At 40.3% G+C, this 17,287-nt stretch overlaps 1 protein-coding gene across 2 annotated transcripts in view; it reads left to right on the top strand.

Annotated features, from left to right (window-relative positions):
• fam199x (family with sequence similarity 199, X-linked) overlaps positions 1-17,287 on the top strand; it is a 103,877-nt gene that overhangs the window by 48,835 nt on the left and 37,755 nt on the right. For both annotated transcript variants that reach the window (XM_089134722.1, XM_089134723.1), the window contains 3 exons: positions 7,910-8,129; positions 8,247-8,399; positions 8,737-8,898. In XM_089134722.1, the coding sequence (XP_088990848.1) occupies positions 7,910-8,129; positions 8,247-8,399; positions 8,737-8,898 (535 nt within the window). The remainder of the gene's footprint in view (positions 1-7,909; positions 8,130-8,246; positions 8,400-8,736; positions 8,899-17,287) is intronic.

The raw sequence follows: 17,287 nt of genomic DNA, 5'->3' as shown, positions 1-17,287 counted from the left end.
CTCACAATAATTAGTAATATAATAATAGTTAGGCTATTGGACCCACATTTCCCCATGGACATGAAGGGATTTTTTAAAGGAATTACCATATATATATATATATATATATATATTATATTAACTATTAAATGGCACTTTCTGGAGAGTTTTGTGCAAAGAAACAGAATAAAAGTAGGTCTAAATAAATTGCTAGTTGAATAGATTGCTAGTTGAGAAACACTACTTTAATTATTGCATTTATGATGACTATGTGAAACGTTAACAAAGCATGAGCTGTCTTCCAGCTGGCCAGTAAGGTTATTTTGGCAAATTTTATTCTGTAACATACAGATCTGTATTATGCTATTGTTTTTACAGATAATCACAATGATCATTGCGTTTGGTATGGTTGCCTTATGCAATTGCAGTTTGTCTATAAGCTTTTTTTATTAACGCAGACAGTAAAATGTTGCCAGATATTGCTACGAAAAACAAGCAAATAATATAATAACAATTCGAAATTACTTCAAAGCTTGTGTTTTGGAAATAAGATTAATATATCACTAACACTAACATGCAACTTTCCACTATAATAACTTCCTAAAGTGTCACAAAAAATCCGAAAAACAGGTCCAGAAGATTACCGCACCATTCGATTAGGTGGATCTGGCAACACAGAGGCTACACTAGCGCCCTCATTCACAATGCGTTCTCAAGCCCCCTTCACTGCGCTAGCTTCTCGCTGCAACATGAATTGCAAACACACAGGTGGTCTAAACATGGCTAATTAATCATTCACATAATCATTCAATCATGCCATTCCATTTTTGAATGTAAAAAAAAATGGCCGAGGTCCGGACTGGTTAGCCACGGCCATGCCCACTGCCCAGCAGCATTTTACCTCAAAATTGCAACTAAGTCAGTAACTTTCTAACGAAGGCTCAATCGCTTCTCGGGTTGACATTAACATATTTTTACACCACCTTTTAATGTGTGATTGTGTAAAATGTTCATCATGAGATACCAACCTTTCGCGAACTTGCTTTTAACATTGATCGAACCCTCGTTTTCATACAGACGCGGTGTGTATTGCACGGAGGGGAGGGGCTGTGTGTGTGCGTGCATTTGAGAGAGAGACGGAGGGAGAGAGCGTTACAGGGAAATGAAATGCAACGAATACACTGCGTGTTTTAAATAGTGTTAAAGACGAAAACTAAGGACATTTGCTCTATAATTTTATTTTATTTTAGTTAGTTTTGCAAACACACATTACAGTTTTAGTTAGTTATAGTTTTTTTGTAATGGCTCGTTTTTATTTTTATTTCAGTTAACGACAATGTTTTTTCCCATCTAGTTTTCGTTTTTTCGTTAGTTTTCGTTAACGATTATAACCTTGGTTGGTGGCATCCCTCTGGCTCTCAAGAGCTGCTGCCAGACTCTTGAGGACCTGGTTGTGTCTCCAGGTGTAACGACCTTGTGTGAGACTGGTCTTACAGCCGACCAAGATGTGCTTAAGTGTCGCTGGAGTTGGGCAGAGGGCACAGGTTGGGTCCTCACCATACCACTGGTGGAGGTTTTTTGGTGATGGGAGCACATCATAGGTTGCTCTGATGATGAAGCTGATGTTGCTTGCATCCATTTCCCAGAGCTCCCTCCAGCTAAGCTTTCTTCTCTCCAGGCCTTCCCACCTCATCCATTGTCCCTGCTTAGCAAGATAGACAGCCTTTGAACTTCTTTCTGCCTCCTCCTGACGGCGCACTTCCTCGACCACCATTTTCCTCCTCTCTGCTGTTGAGGCCTTACGCCAAGTTGGCTTGCTTGTCGTAAGGCCAAGGCCTCCTCTTCCCAACTGGACGTGCCCTACAATATCGCTGTGCCTCAGGGCTGACGTAGCTTGCTGCACCGCGTCGGATGGTTTCCATTTCCGTCCAGTTAACAGAGGTGGAACGGCATTGCTGATGGTCTGGTCTCTGGAGTCCTTCAAAGTCATCTGAAGTCTCACTTTAGAGCACTTGTACTCTTCGGTGAGGCTGGTGATAGGAAGCTCAAGGACCCCTTTGCCGTAGAGGCTGATGTTAGTCAGACAGCGAGGGACGCCGAGCCATTTCTTCACGTATGAGGTCATGGTTCGCTCCATCTTCTCCACAGTTGTTATTGGGAGCTCGTAAATAGTGAGTGGCCACATAACCCGAGGGAGAAGTCCAAATTGAAGGCAATGTATTTAAACAAGTATGTGTGCGTGCATTTTTTTTTACAAAGAAATTCTCTTTTTAGAAGTTGGTCAGTAATAAACTTGATTCTTTAAGTTTGTTAAGATTGGAGATATACAACAATTGCATGTAAATGGTAAACAAAAAATAGCTCTGATATAGTCTTTTCAGTCATACTTCGATATGTTTACAAGACAGCAAACATTAATAAAAAATAGGCTACACTCGGTTTTGATATGGGCATGTACCTGTCTGTGGCTATTACATAAACTAAAAGAAAAGTTTATTCTGACTAGTTAGCTCGTTTTATTTATTATTAAAACATATAGACTGAATAATTAAGAGAAGTTTAAATGACTAAATAAATATTTTTGAGTCTTCATTTCCTTTCTGACGTAGCCTACTCCAGTTCTTGTTAAAACATACTAGACATGCAAATTCTGTGCATTTTGGGCACTTTTTGTGTGAAATCATACTTATTTTCTCCATCAAAAGTGTGCTTTCACTTGAAATGAGCATAGCACAACACAAATAGACTCTGCCCGAACTACGAGCGCCGATCCAAGTGCGCTGAACTGTGCAGAATCACATATGGTCCATTGTTTCCAGAAGAAACACAAACACAAACCGTTTACTTCTCTTCAATATGTACACGTAGCCTACTGTTCGCGCTCACCTTATCACCTAATTCACATCTCACCAGCGCACTTGGATTGGCGTTCGTAGATCGACTGGTCGAGACTATTTTTCAAAGCTTCTTCCTGTATTCGCGAAGTTAAACTTGTTAATGGATATTGAATACCTCAAACGGTTTTGCTTCCTGTATTCGCGAAATTAAACTGTATGGACACTGACAAAGTTCTCAATGCTTCGGTTTGAATGTAGGGACCCTTGTTATGCTGTCGTGTTGGTGTGGGGCTATTTTGAGCGTTGTTGGTCTTCAAGTGGGCACCTTCCATCCTCAGTGTTTCGTCAACTAGCCCACGACACCTCAAGAGGGCTCGACAGTGACCCTGGCGTCCCAGAGTCACCCCCCTCTGTCCCCCACTCAACTTAGCCCAGCTTACTGACCCCTACAGAGACCTAACCACGATCACGCGCAACCCAACCATACGCGCAAACCCGTTTGATAATGGCTGTCGAGCCCCACTGGTGCGTTATAAAGCAGTTTCAGTGGCAAACGGTTCCGTATGGCATACCACCTACCGCAAACCACAATATCTTGCCAACCACCGTCATTCAAACAATATACACAGGAACGTAATGACTGTAATTTCAGTGCAACCTATACAAACAGTCTCTTCAAGAATTCTACGAAACCGTAGCGTGGCGGTCTGTACATAGCCAGCTAGAATCTTTCCGTCTCAACCACAGCCAGTTACTGCTCCTTTCTGCTGCTTCAGATAAGTTCCTTACAGTGAGATGCAACTCTTGGCCACTGAATCCAACGTCTCTGAGGAACCGGGTTGTAGAGTGTGCCACAAAACCTCGACAACCCACTTCCACTGGATAAACTTGGACTCTCCATCCTCGCTGCTCTGCCTCAGTGGCCAGATGAGCATAACGCAATTTCTTCCTCTCATATGCTTCATCTACCGCATCCTCCCATGGCACTGTTAGCTCTATCAGCTGAACAATGCGTGCTGATCCAGACCACATAACAATATCTGGTCGTAAGTTAGTGGTAGCAATCTCAGGTGGAAAAATAAGGCGTTCATCAAGATCAGCCAGCATCTTCCAGTCCCTAGCAGTTTCCAGTTGTCCTGGGTGAGAATTGGTGTTAACACCTTTTCTTGGTGGTTGCTCGCCTGGGCGGAGGAATATTGTCTTCTGCGTGTAATGTTTTGCAGGTGGCATCTTATTGGTCATACTACGCTTTCCCTCCAATGCTAAAGCCAAACATCGCAGTACTTGGTCATGGCGCCAAGTAAACCGACCCTTTTTTCGTTGTTGTTTTAGAAATGTTCTATGACAATTGTTAAAAAATGTTTTTTTTTTTTTGGTCGACTATGGTTGCGCAGGACAAGATTTTGGTCGACCAAGGATTTCTTTGGTTGACTACAGCCCTAGTCATTTCCAAGGTGTTTGATTAGTCACTTTACCATGTTCATGTACAGTCTCCTGTGAATACTGAAGTCAGCAGGACTCATCAGTGGCATCCCTGTAAAAAATAAATCATGCTCATATCATGCTGATATCAAGAGAAACCACAGGACTGCATGATTTTGGGAATATTATTTTTCTGGTTACAATTATTAAATATATATGAACACCAAGTTTGTTGTGCATCGTTATAGCCTATGTATAGGGCTGCATAAAATAATAACAGATAAATAGCAAGCAGCCTATATATTGTTAAAAAAGGAACACTTCAGCAACACTACACTAGACAAAAATATGATTTATCATACAGCATGTTACTTCAAACGTTTCCATTTGTTATGAAATAAGATTGGAGAAAACCTATGCCTATAATGTTTGGCATGTTTTGCTTTTCAAACCCACAGCATGAGTGCCTCAAACTTAGCGCGTGCAGAAGAAATTCACTGAACCGATCCGAATCCGCTCCAAACTATGAAACATTATTGTTACATGATACATATCTACGTTTCAGCAGATATTCTCAATCATACATGTCCAAACATTATAATATTCACTATTAAAGAATAACAAAGTCTTCTTTATATCATGCTGTGTTTAATATCAAAGATAAAAACATCTAATTTCTCTCAACTCAATCTCACAACTCCAATCTCATTTCATAACATTTTAGTGTGGGACCAGTTTAACTAGTAGCAACAATGTAAAGTACGCTATATACAACCATAAGATGTCTTGCCTTACAAAATTGACAAAAATGCAGAGTCGACTATTCTTTGTTTTGAGGTGACGAGGGCGGTAACAGCAGTGCGTTCCTCCACGTGGAACATTTGAATTTGAACAGCTCGTGCGCACGTGTGGGTGTAGCTACGGCCGCATTAGTGCTTATCAGCTTAGACTGGAGAAAATGAACATGTCGTTGCTTTTATACGAATTACTTAAACAGAGAATATTTGTTTTAGGTATGATTTACATAATTTAAAAATGGAGACTTCAAGCTTTGTAAAGACATAACTCTCACATGTGTGTGGCAAGTATTTGCAGAGTTAAAGATCATTTTACGTCACGTTTCAGAATGTGAAATACATTTTCATTTTATGTCACGAACTTCAAATTGAGAGAGAAGGGAGAACGCGCATGTTTATTTTCTTTATTTTACAAAAATCACAACATTTTGTTTTTTATTATTTGTGTACACAAATAAAAGTAGACATTTAACAGTTTTGATTGATGTAACACTTGACTGTATCACAAAAATCGCCAGAGTTATTTGAGTCTCTTTTGCACTGATGAGAAAAAAAGAGAGACAATCACGCCGGCGTGATTCTCGACCCCAAGGGATTAAGCGTACTCATTATGATTACTCAAATATATATTTCCCTTTTGAGCTAATTTGCTACAGGATCTACATTGGCCAGTCATAATGATGACAAATTAAAGCTGCAAGCAGTGATGAGTGTTTTTGTACAGTCAATGAATTGTGTACAGAAAGCATTAAACCATCAAAGTTAAATGATTGTTTATTGTTTATGAATTTCCAATATTTTTTTTAGCAAGGGGTTTCAAACTTTTTAACGGTAATGAGCCCTAAACAATACCCTTGGGAGGTTCTTTATTTAGCCTTATATAATATAATAAAATATAAGCCTAATATAACCTAAACAATACCTTTGTGCGATTCTTTATTTAGGCTTATAATATAATACAATATGGGCCTAATATAATATTTAAAAAAAAAAAATTCTATTTGAAGTAATATAATATATCAGTTTAAATGCTTCGATTTTGAACACAAGAGGGCAGTATAGCACTATGAATGATTTTTAAGTTGAAAATAAATTGGAAATTAAAAATAATTCTTAAATTAAAAAAAAAGGAAAACAATGGGTTTAGTTCTAATAGTGGTATAATTTTATAGAACAATAAATTGTGTATAATTACATTTTTTAAAGATTTGATGCCTTTCCTGATTCTTTTTTGACATAATCCCCCGCCATAGCAAAACCGTTTGAGGTATTCAATATCCGTTAACAATTTAGCATCTTTAATGTATTTTCATCATTTTGAAAAAGTTTGGGGGGAATAAATTAAACCACTTAAGAGGAGTGAATAAAAATGTAAAGGCTGATTTTGCAAAACATCCACATACAGACCAAAATAATCGACTTCCTGTTGGGCTGGCTTAAAGTTGTTTGGCACTATGAGATCTATATGTGTACCGAGTTTCAATATATTACTTGCAAGTGTGTTTGATTTATGGACCAAATTTTCAGACCAAGTTTATGGACCAAGTTAAAGTAATTGATAAACTAATTATGTAAAACTATTGTCAATTCACTACAATTAAACTGGTTACATTTTACTTTATTAAAAAAAAATCTTAATTAAAAAATACAAGGCTTAAGACATTTATTTTCTTTAAAGCAGGCCAAACACACAGCAGTGAAATGGTTAATCTAGCCCCTTTGCACGTCTACTGGCTAATAAATGAGATGTGTCTGACGAGTTTCATGCAATTTTAAGCATGCTAAGTGTCTCAAAAGCATCCTTAAAGAATTGTAAAGTTTGTTGCATTGCCACGGCAACAGTATCAAATATATCAAGAATCCATTCACAGGTCTACATCTGCCGTATGTTTACATTATACAGTTCACATAGAATTTGAAGCAAATCGGGTTAAAATAAGAGGGTGTTTTCAAAGCATTTTGAAAGGGACGCACTTCCTGCTGCCAGTTGGTGGCGCTATAACTTTGACTCACAATTGTCACATCCATGTGATCGGCCTCTTGCAGCGAACACAATGCTGAAATTTCATCAAGATCAGTTTATAACACACTTGCAGAAGTTATAACACACTTCCTGTTTCATGTTTCTTGCTATAATTTCGTTTCCTCGCCATGGCCAAACCGTTTGAGATATCAAAAATCCCCCGTCAATTTTTCATCCTCAATGGCTTGACTTCATGCTGACTGAGTTTCGTGGCATTTCTTTGAATTCTTTAGAAGTACTTTAAATTCCAATTCTGAAAGTTGATGTCACTGAAATATCTGGAAGAGAGTTTTACTGTTCTGACTGCCAAATGAGTGTGACACGCCAATGTGACACACCAATGTCTTGCTGTCTGTCCAGCTTTTTGTAAATTTTTGCAAATGTTCATAAAACATGAAAATATAGAGTTCTGGGCTATTTTTGTTAAATAGATTTAGTTGATTTATTTGGCCTCAACTGCATTTAGATGGTTTTCTGTAATCAATCTAACAACGATTTATCTTTTTTCTGCAATTGGACGAGCACTTCCAAGGAAATAAACCGCTCAGAAGCTTTGTTTCACCTCAAATGAAATGGATATGTATATTTATTTTAATATTAAGAACCACAGAAAATTGTATAATAATTTAGGTCTTCTTGGGTTCATTTGGTAAAAGCACATTTATTTAAAATTACCTTAAACCCGTGGCCACTAAAATCAGGACCGATCAGTGTCCGAGGCACTCGTCAAAGTTTTGGACCCGAACCCGTTCTGTTCTTGGGTCAGACCTCGGATTTTTAGATCCAAATGGACCTGTGAAAGACCTCTAATGGAAACTGCCTTCAAGTCAACAATGTTCACCTCTTTGCAGATGGAACCTGACGTCATGCGGCACTAGTGTTGCCAGTTCTGATTGCAGTGAAGAACTCTTCTCCTCCGTTTCTGTGGGCGATCAGGATGACTGTTATTCCCTCCTGGATGATCAGGAACTCACCTCCTTTGACCTGTTCCCAGAAGGCAGTGTCTGCAGCGACGTGTCATCCTCCATCAGCACTTATTGGGACTGGTCAGACAGCGAATTTGAGTGGCAGGTGAGCCACTCACCTTTTTTATTTTTTATTTCACTTTCATTGTTTTTTATTAACATATGGACAAGCTGTTGATTATTTTATTGAAGAATTTGCTGAACAAAAACTGTGCCATTGTAGTTACCAGGCAGTGACATAGCCAGTGGCAGTGATGTGTTGTCAGACATCATACCCAGCGTGCCCAGTTCACCCTGCCTTGTATCCAAAAGAAAAAACAAACCACACCGAAATCTGGATGAGCTGCCCTGGAGTGCCATGACTAATGATGAACAGGTTGATTTATTTTATTTATGCAATGAAAATATAAAATACACCCAGTATGTGTTGTCATGTGTTCAAGAGTCTGAGACCAACAAATAACAATAATTAACATGGATCATCAGGTTTTGTCCATGTCAACTCCAGTGCTGTTGTCAATAAATCAACATGGGATAACATTTCTCAAATGCTAACTTTTATATTGTTATAGTGATACTATAATTGTAATGAAAAATGTTAATTAGACAATTATGAAAGAATGAAAAACTTTTCTCTGAATTTACTTGTTGTTCGGTTTCTTTAGAGCTTCTACTGTTCTTAATGCAAACTAACTTTGATTTTTGTTTTTCAGGTGGAATATATTGAATATTTAAGTCGAAAAGTGAGCACAGAGATGGGTCTTCGGGAGCAACTTGATATCATAAAAATAATTGACCCGAGCGCACAGATACTGCCGACAGACAGCGAGTTCATCATTGAACTAAACTGCCTCACAGATGACAAACTTAAACAGGTAATGAATGACAACAAGTACATACCATTCTAAATGAGTTTGAGGAAGTGACCTGGTTAATGCCCACTCAAAACAAAATGGCATTCATTTATCCACAGTGTTGTTTTTCCTAATTATTACTTCTAAGACATATGATAAATGATTAACAAAAAGTACCCCCAACTTGAGATTTGACTGCATTTTTCTGGCACATAGTTTCCGAAGTTTGACATTCTGTTTAAAACGCATACCATACCATACCATACTGTACCATACCATACCATCTTCTTCCGCTTATCTGGGGCCGGCCTGCTGGGGCAGCAGTCTAAGCAGAGATCCCCTGACTTCTCTCTCCCTAGACACGTCCTCCAGCTCTTCCGGGGGGAAACGAGGCGTTCCCTGGCCAGCCGGGAAACATAATCCCTCCATCGTGTCCTAGGTCTTCCCCGGAGTCTCCTCCCGATGGGAAGGCGTCCAGGAGGCATCCAGAACAGATCCCCGAGCCACCTCAGCTGGTTCCTCTCGAGTGACCAAGCTCCTCACCCTATCTCTAAGGGAGCGCCCAGCTACCCTGCGGAGAAAGCTCATTTCAGCAGCATCATTTCGGCATTATTTCATTATATCCGGGATCTTGACCGGTAAATCGAGACCTTCACCTTGCAGCTCAGCTCCTTCACCACGGCAAAATGGTATATCGACCGTGTTACTGCAGAAGCTGCAGCGATCCATCTTTCAATCTCCCGTTCCATCCATCACTCACTCTTCAACAAGACCCCAAGATACTTTAATTCCTCCACTTGAGGCAGGAACTCTCCACCAATCTGAAGAGGGCAAGCCACCCTTTACCGACTGAGAACCATGGCCTTGGACTTGGAGGTACTGATTCTCATCCCAGACCATCCTGCAAACCATCCGTTAGCCTAAAGCTAATTTCCGTGTCCATAGATCGGGTCATCGGGGCCCCCGCTTTCGACTGCTGCTCGATCCACTGTGCACCGGCCCGGCCCCTTCCTACATCACTCGGGCTGAGCCCATGGGGGGGAGGCCTGGCCACCAGGCGCTCGCATGGTGGGGCCCTGGCTGTGCCATGCTGGGTGACGTCTCTGTCCTTGGTTGTATCTGCTTCATAATGGAATATGAACCGGGTGAATGGGTTTAAAACACTTGACCATGAAATTTATTGTAACAGATGCTTTCTGTAAGTTTTGTCATTACTACATGTTTCTTTTGGCCTTGTAATAGATTTTACAAGTTACCTTCCTCAAATTTGACAAAACGCTTGAATCTCATCAATATCAGCATGTATTCTGGAAACAACTAAATTCCAACAATGCACAATTCCCCAAAATGCAATTAATAAAAAATAATTGGGTCCATGAGTTAAGTTAAAGGAGCAAAACCCAAGTATCTGAGTTTTTGTAGATCTACGCCCCCTCTGGCGACAAGCGAAACTGCGTGCGCGCTCACACACACATACACGCACGTTTGCACGAGCTGTTCATAACCAAAGGAGCATCAGCTGCACACTGTGCGGCACACATCTTTTGTTACAGTCATAATGAGGTAATACAGTTATAAATCTGCAGGTCATTTAAAATATATGAAAGGAAAGGCATTCGAGTACACATTTATGTGTGTGTGAGGGGAAAACAGGGTAGTAGAAAACTTCGGTTTTTGTTTCCATCTATCTCCATATTTAACTGTTTTATGTGCTTACTGTATCCACGTATGATTGTATAATTATGGAAACATGTTCATGAACAATATAAGTTATTACTTTGTTTAGGACCCGTTTGAGCCCTAGAGCAGACCGGAGATCTCTCTGTTTGTTGAAAGCCTTCCCGATGTTGACTTTCGTCTTATTCCGACGGCTGGCACTAGACAGACAGAAGTTGTATTTTCTTTGTCTCACGTCGAGTTTGCGTTGGGGTTTGGAATGAACTACAAGCCGGTCTCTTTGGGGCTGTTTACACCTGGCCACAATGCGTTTTCTCAGATCGGATAGCCATCTGATTTATCAAAACGATTCCATTACACCTGGTCACATAAATGTGTTTTTGCAAAACGGATATAATCTGATCTTCAATTCCCGCACTATATAGGCTACAGAATTCATGAAGTGCACGTCACCGAATTGCATTTTATTAATCATCGGCTAATTTCAAAATCAGCAAAGACAGCAATAAGAGAGAGCGGCAACAGCCCTGATAAAGATCAGTTCATTTCTTTACTTTTAATGAAGATGGTAGTGTTAAGAGTCTGCGACTTACTTTCACTTTGATTTGCGATAGAATGCGGCGCGCTGGCTTGATGAATAGGCGCTCAGCTGCTCATCTGAGGTGATGCGCGTCGTCATATATGACTAAAATAACATAACATAACCGATAGCCTGCTTTCAACAACCAGATGCATTCACACTTGTCCAGTTTTGTCTGGAATACGGCCCAGACCACGTCCTCAAGTGGTTTGAGCGATCGGATTCAAATCCGTCTCGAATGCGTTTCGGAGGGCAACCTGGTCTTTTCACGATCAAATAGCTATCCGATCACAGGAAACGCATGAAGTGACCAGGTGTAGGCTAAACAGCTCCTTTGAATCCATCTTCTACTTTTGTGGAAAGTTGACTAAAGTTGTGTCGCTCAAGTTGTCTTCTCTGATACGGAGAATGGCGGCGAATACACTACCTGCAAGACATAGGCACATAGCCAGGCGAGCGTGAATAAGAGGGATTCGGGCTCGAATCTGAGACAGTCTCAGATTCAAGCCCGAATCCCTCTTATTTATTTTACTGTACAGGATTATAGAGGCGATCTCAGTGATCAGAGAAGTGCTCATTCAGCCCATCAGGCGATTGTTTAAGCATGTATGGGTTAGAAAACGGCTATTTTTAACATGAAATGTTGCGCAATGCACCTTTAATATTAATTGGTTGAATAGTCTCTGGGCGGCCATTGACTTTCACTCAAGAAGATAAAAAAAGTTAAAAAGGGGCTTGAATCATAAATACACAATATTTCATATATTGTGACTCAATTGAAGCTCATAAGTAGTTGTATAATATAATCAAAATAAAAAGAATCTATGTAGATTAAGCGACTTTTCAGACTCTTTTCGTGACTACTTTTTTCCCCAAAAAGTGCTTACCAACTCTTTGGACAAACCTTAGTGACTTTACAAATGTCTCCATTACTCTCCTGCAAGTGCAGGGTTTTTCTTTTCTGCTGCAGTCGCACCTTTTTTTGCTCCTACTTTGTTTAGTGAGTGCCTGAGAGTAGAGTCCTGCACAGGCTAGAAAAATCCAGCCCTAACCCTGCTCTGGCCCGTGGTGTTCAAGCCCTAACCTGGGCCTAACCCAACAACGTCTGCAATTTTTCAGCCCGAACCCGACCCGAGACCAATATCAGTATCACTTTAAGCTCTCTCTGACACGCTCTCTGATGCGTGTTGTCTCTGCTACATGCACACAAGAGGTAAACTTTTATTATAGACCATTTCACAAGATGTAAACAACACTGGTCCAGAAGCACTTCCTGTTTTAGTTTTTTAACACTACATAAAAGCTGGAATAAAATACAACCAACAGAACATTTAAAACTGAATCAAAAAGTTAAACAAACATCTTTAAGATGCTTTCTTTACATGTGAAATAAAGAAAACAGTTGCAAACTGAAACAGGAAGTGTTTCTGGACCAGTGTTGTTTACATCTTGTGAAATGGTCTATAGTCCTCAAACATAACTACCACCACTGACAATCATGCCCACAAATATTAACCCTTTAGGCGCCTGAGGTTTTTTCCTAAAACGTTCGATTTTGACAAGGCTATATCTTAAAAAGTGATAAAAGTTACAGACTTTCTGTAAAATAGAGGAATATTAAGGATGACCCAAAGTTTATGTAGGGATTACATTTTCCCATTTAATCTCATATTATGACGTCATGTAGTGGCGGCAATCTTAGTTTATAGAATTTTCATGAAAAGTCACATTTAAAGGATAAAATGCTGCAATGCACAGATCATGAGTGAGATGATACGAGCAGCACGGCCAGATGTGCCTTGCAAGCATGCTGAGTGTGCACAGCTCGGACTACTGTCATTGTCATTGCGACTCCCTCCCTGCCTCCACTTTGCCCCCTAACTGTCCTATGAATACTTCGACCTCGCCTAACATACCCAGTGGCATTAGACAAAGTCTCCACCTCAATACTGTCGCCACAGTTGCAGAAAGGCTCTGATAAAATTGCCCACTCGCACACTAGCTCCGCTTTTGATCGCACTTATTCAATGCACTCTAACTCGAACATTTTGTAAAGAAGCATGACGTTTTTTGAGTCAGGGATGAAGTATGACGTGTCTGACTTTTGGTGGAGGGGAGGTCGAATGAAATTTAACACCCAATTTGACAATTTAACACCCAATTTGACAATCTGCCATTTTATTCAGTGCCGCATCTTGTCGAGTAAACTCGACTGTGGTGCCTGGATGGTTAATACAGACTGTCCATTACAGAGAAGCATAAGCATGCACTAGAGAATTGTATATAGCCAAATGTGATCCACTAGCTCCGCTTTTGATCGCACTTATTCAATGCACTCTAACTCGAACATTTTGTAAAGAAGCATGACGTTTTTTGAGTCAGGGATGAAGTATGACGTGTCTGACTGTTGGTGGAGGGGAGGTCGAATGAAATTTAACACCCAATTTGACAATTTAACACCCAATTTGACAATCTGCCGTTTTATTCAGTGCCGCATCTTGTCGAGTAAACTCGACCGTGGTGCCTGGAGGGTTAATACAGACTGTCCATTACAGAGAAGCATAAGCATGCACTAGAGAATTGTATATAGCCAAATGTGATCCAGCAGTAAATAAAGATTTACGATAATTTTATTTCGAATTGAAGATTTTTTTTTTTGATAAGTAACTTTACTGAAGAACAACGTTTTAAAGAAGTCTTCGCCAACTGGTTAAATAATAAATCAAATATAATAAATAAAAAATCTGTTGAACTGAGTAGGCTACATGTACGTTGGTCATCATTCACTGTTTATTTGCGACTGTTGTGAAGAAAAAGAATAGCATCCACAGTTGAAGGCTTCATGCTCATTGTTAGTTGTGGTAATCAAATCAAAACTCTTTCAAAATGCAGCTTAAAGGGACCAATTGGTAAATAAGAAAAGAAAAGAGAGACCAAAAATAAACTGACACTGAGCCATGGAAAAATTCAAGCACAATATTCAATAATATATCCTTTAAATCTTGAAATATTATCTTTTAAACCGCTTGACCCAAAGCTTGCATCTGGGTCAGCAACTGTAGCGAATTTGTTACTATATACAAACATGTTGGTTCGATATAGTGGCACAACAAGGCAAAGACTAGATACAAAACACTCAATTTCTCATACAGATCATAGAAATCAGTTGAGCAAAACTGTTGTTGAATAAAAAAATCCCTTACTTTCCAAGAGAGAGATTCTTACCCTATGCCACTTTGCTCACCACCTCACACACTGTGAATCACAATTGTTGGAAAAACAATAAATAAATTTACACACACACACACATCTCACCAGGAAGGAGCAAAAAAAAAAAGTTTAAGCGGAACAGATACTTTCTGCTATTTTCTATAAAGTTTTACTCGTCTTAATAGAGACCTTTACATTTAGCCTACTGGAATAATAAATGACAGTAACATTCAAGGGAACTGATCTTATGGAACATTCTACCTCTGACCTGCTAATGTATTTTCAGTGTTGGGGAGTAGTTAACTACAAGTAGCGACGCTACTAACTTAACTACATTTTTCAGTAACTTGGCAGTAGCTCAGTTGCTTTTTAAACAGTGTAGCTTTTCCAGTAGCTAACTACTTTTTGCAGCAAGTAGCAGTGTAGCGCGAGCAAAAGCTACATTGCGTTTGTCGAGCCTGCGCGAATCAGCGAGATGCAAGGATATTCTTCTTCTTGTTAGATTAAAAACTAATTTTTTGCCATTACCGCCACCTGTTGTTTAATCACGCATCTTGCAGCTAACGGTTCACTGACGTGCAGAAGTGTGTTGACACACCCATTTTATGATTATATAGCAAGACGTGATGGCAGATTTGGAGGATGGAGAAACAAATAACGTTAATTACCCATGGCCTTATTTGTCCAAGTTCAATCTGTATTATTGAGAAAATGTTCTACATGCAATTTATGTTGGATGTATATTTTGTTCTTGCAATGTTGTAGGCTATTTGTTAGATTTTGCACTTTTGACAGTCTGAGATAAAAACTAAATATTTTACTTAAAACATTCCATACCATACCATACCATCTTCTTCCGCTCATCCGGGGCCGGGTCGCGGGGGCAGCAGTCTAAGCAGAGATGCCCAGACTTCCCTCTCCCTAGACGCTTCCTCCAGCTCTTCTGGGGGGATACCGAGGCGTTCCCAGGCCAGCCGGGAGACATAGTCTCTCCAGCGTGTCCTAGGTCTTCCCCAGGGCCTCCGCCCAGTGGGACGTGACCGGAACACCTCCCCAGGAAGGCGTCCAGGAGGCATCCGGAAAAAATGCCCGAGCCACCTCAGCTGACCCCTCTCGATGTGGAGGAGCAGCGGCTCTACTCTGAGCTTCTCCCGAGTGACCGAGCTTCTCACCCTATCTCTAAGGGATCGCCCAGCCACCCTGCGGAGAAAGCTCATTTTAGCCGCCTGTATCCGGGATCTTGTCCTTTCGGTCATGACCCAAAGCTTATGACCATAGGTGAGAGTAGGAACGTAGATTGACTGGTAAATCGAGAGCTTTGCCTTACGGCTCAGCTCCTTCTTCACCAAAACAGACCGATACATCGACCGCATTACTGCTGAAGCTGCACTGATCCGTCTGTCAATCTCCCGTTCCATCCTTCCCTCACTCGTGAACAAAACCCCAAGATACTTAAACTCCTCCACTTGAGGAAGGATCTCTCCACCAACCTGAAGTGGACAAGCCACCCTTTTCCGGCTGAGGACCATGGCCTCGGATTTGGAGGTGCTTATTTTCATGACAAAGTGCATATTTAAAACATTCCTCAGACACTTATTCAGTTATTTATAATATACGTTGTTCAAAAAGCAAAAGTAGTTTCAATGTAGCTAGTTACTTTTTGATAGTAACTTGTAGTTTAGCTAACTACTTTTCCAAAAGGGTAGCTTGACTGTAGTTTAACTACTTTAACTTACGAGTAGCTTGTCAAACTACAGTTTCAGAGTAGCTTCCCCAACACAGTGTATTTTCCCTTTGTTTGTCCTTATTATCTTTAAAGGGGTCATGAACTGACTTTTTAAATTTTATTATATTGTTGTCTGAGGTCAACTTTTGACGTTTGCTTGGTTTTTACATTCAAAAACATCAAAATGAATAACTAATAGTGTTCTGTCCTCACTAGACGTGTCACTTCTCTATCCAGCTAGACAGACAGTGAACAGGCGAGTTGTTGATTCATGGCTTTTTAATCACTTTACATCATGAAAATATCACCTTTTGTGATATACTCTGTCCACCAATCACCGTTCTGCAGTGAGTCTAGCTCCACCTTTTAGTACCCTTTCACTGTGCTACGTACCCCAATGGAAGGGTACCCAAAAAGTGGTATGGTACGGTTCGGCTTTTTGGTACAATTCACAAGTTTTGACAGTGGAAACGCAAATAATTGCGTACCGAACTGTACCGTACCGTACCACTCAGTGGAAACGAGCCATTAATGTCCTCTTTGAATGCATCTTGTTGGACGCATGAGATGACTGTAAGCTTAGCTTGAATTTGAGGATTTGTTGTGTGTTGATTGGAAGTTTTAGACTTGCTTCTGGCTAGAGTAATGAGTTTTGCCATACCTCGGATGAGATGTTTCCACGTTGAGAATTGTTCGAACCGTTGTCATTCACTTCACAGCATAGACATTCACTTCTGGTCGAATCTCTGAATCATGCTCTGGTTCTATTAGCTCGAACTTGTTTGTATCTGCTGAATATGAACACTGGGGCAGTTCCTTTGACAAGAATGGGGGTCCGGTGAACCAGTAAGTTTGTGGGAGTAAAAGTGTTGCTATTCGGCGAGTAGCGATGTCTGCTGAATTGTTTTCTGATGAGACATGATGCCACTGTGTTGGTACTGAAGACTTTCTGATTCTAGAATCTCTGTTTGATACATAGACATAAAATCTTCTTGACGTGTTGTAGATGTAACCTAGAACAATCTTACTATCCCTGTAGAACGTTACAGCATGAAGCTCCATGTCGATTTCTTGGCATATAAGCTCTGCCATTTCTGTTGCAAGGACAGCGGCACATAGTTCAAACCGTGGAATTGTGTGAGCTGGTTTTGGTGCTATTTTGGCCTTGTTGGGAGTGAGGTTAGACCGTCGTCTACGTAAAAGTTCCTGGTGACGAA

The sequence above is a fragment of the Pimephales promelas genome, chromosome 9 (genome assembly GCF_988280905.1).
Source record: "Pimephales promelas chromosome 9, fPimPro1.hap1.1, whole genome shotgun sequence".
NCBI lineage: Eukaryota > Metazoa > Chordata > Actinopteri > Cypriniformes > Leuciscidae > Pimephales > Pimephales promelas.
Note: the sequence above shows the minus strand (reverse complement) of the source record. Positions and strands in the feature narration are given on the sequence as shown.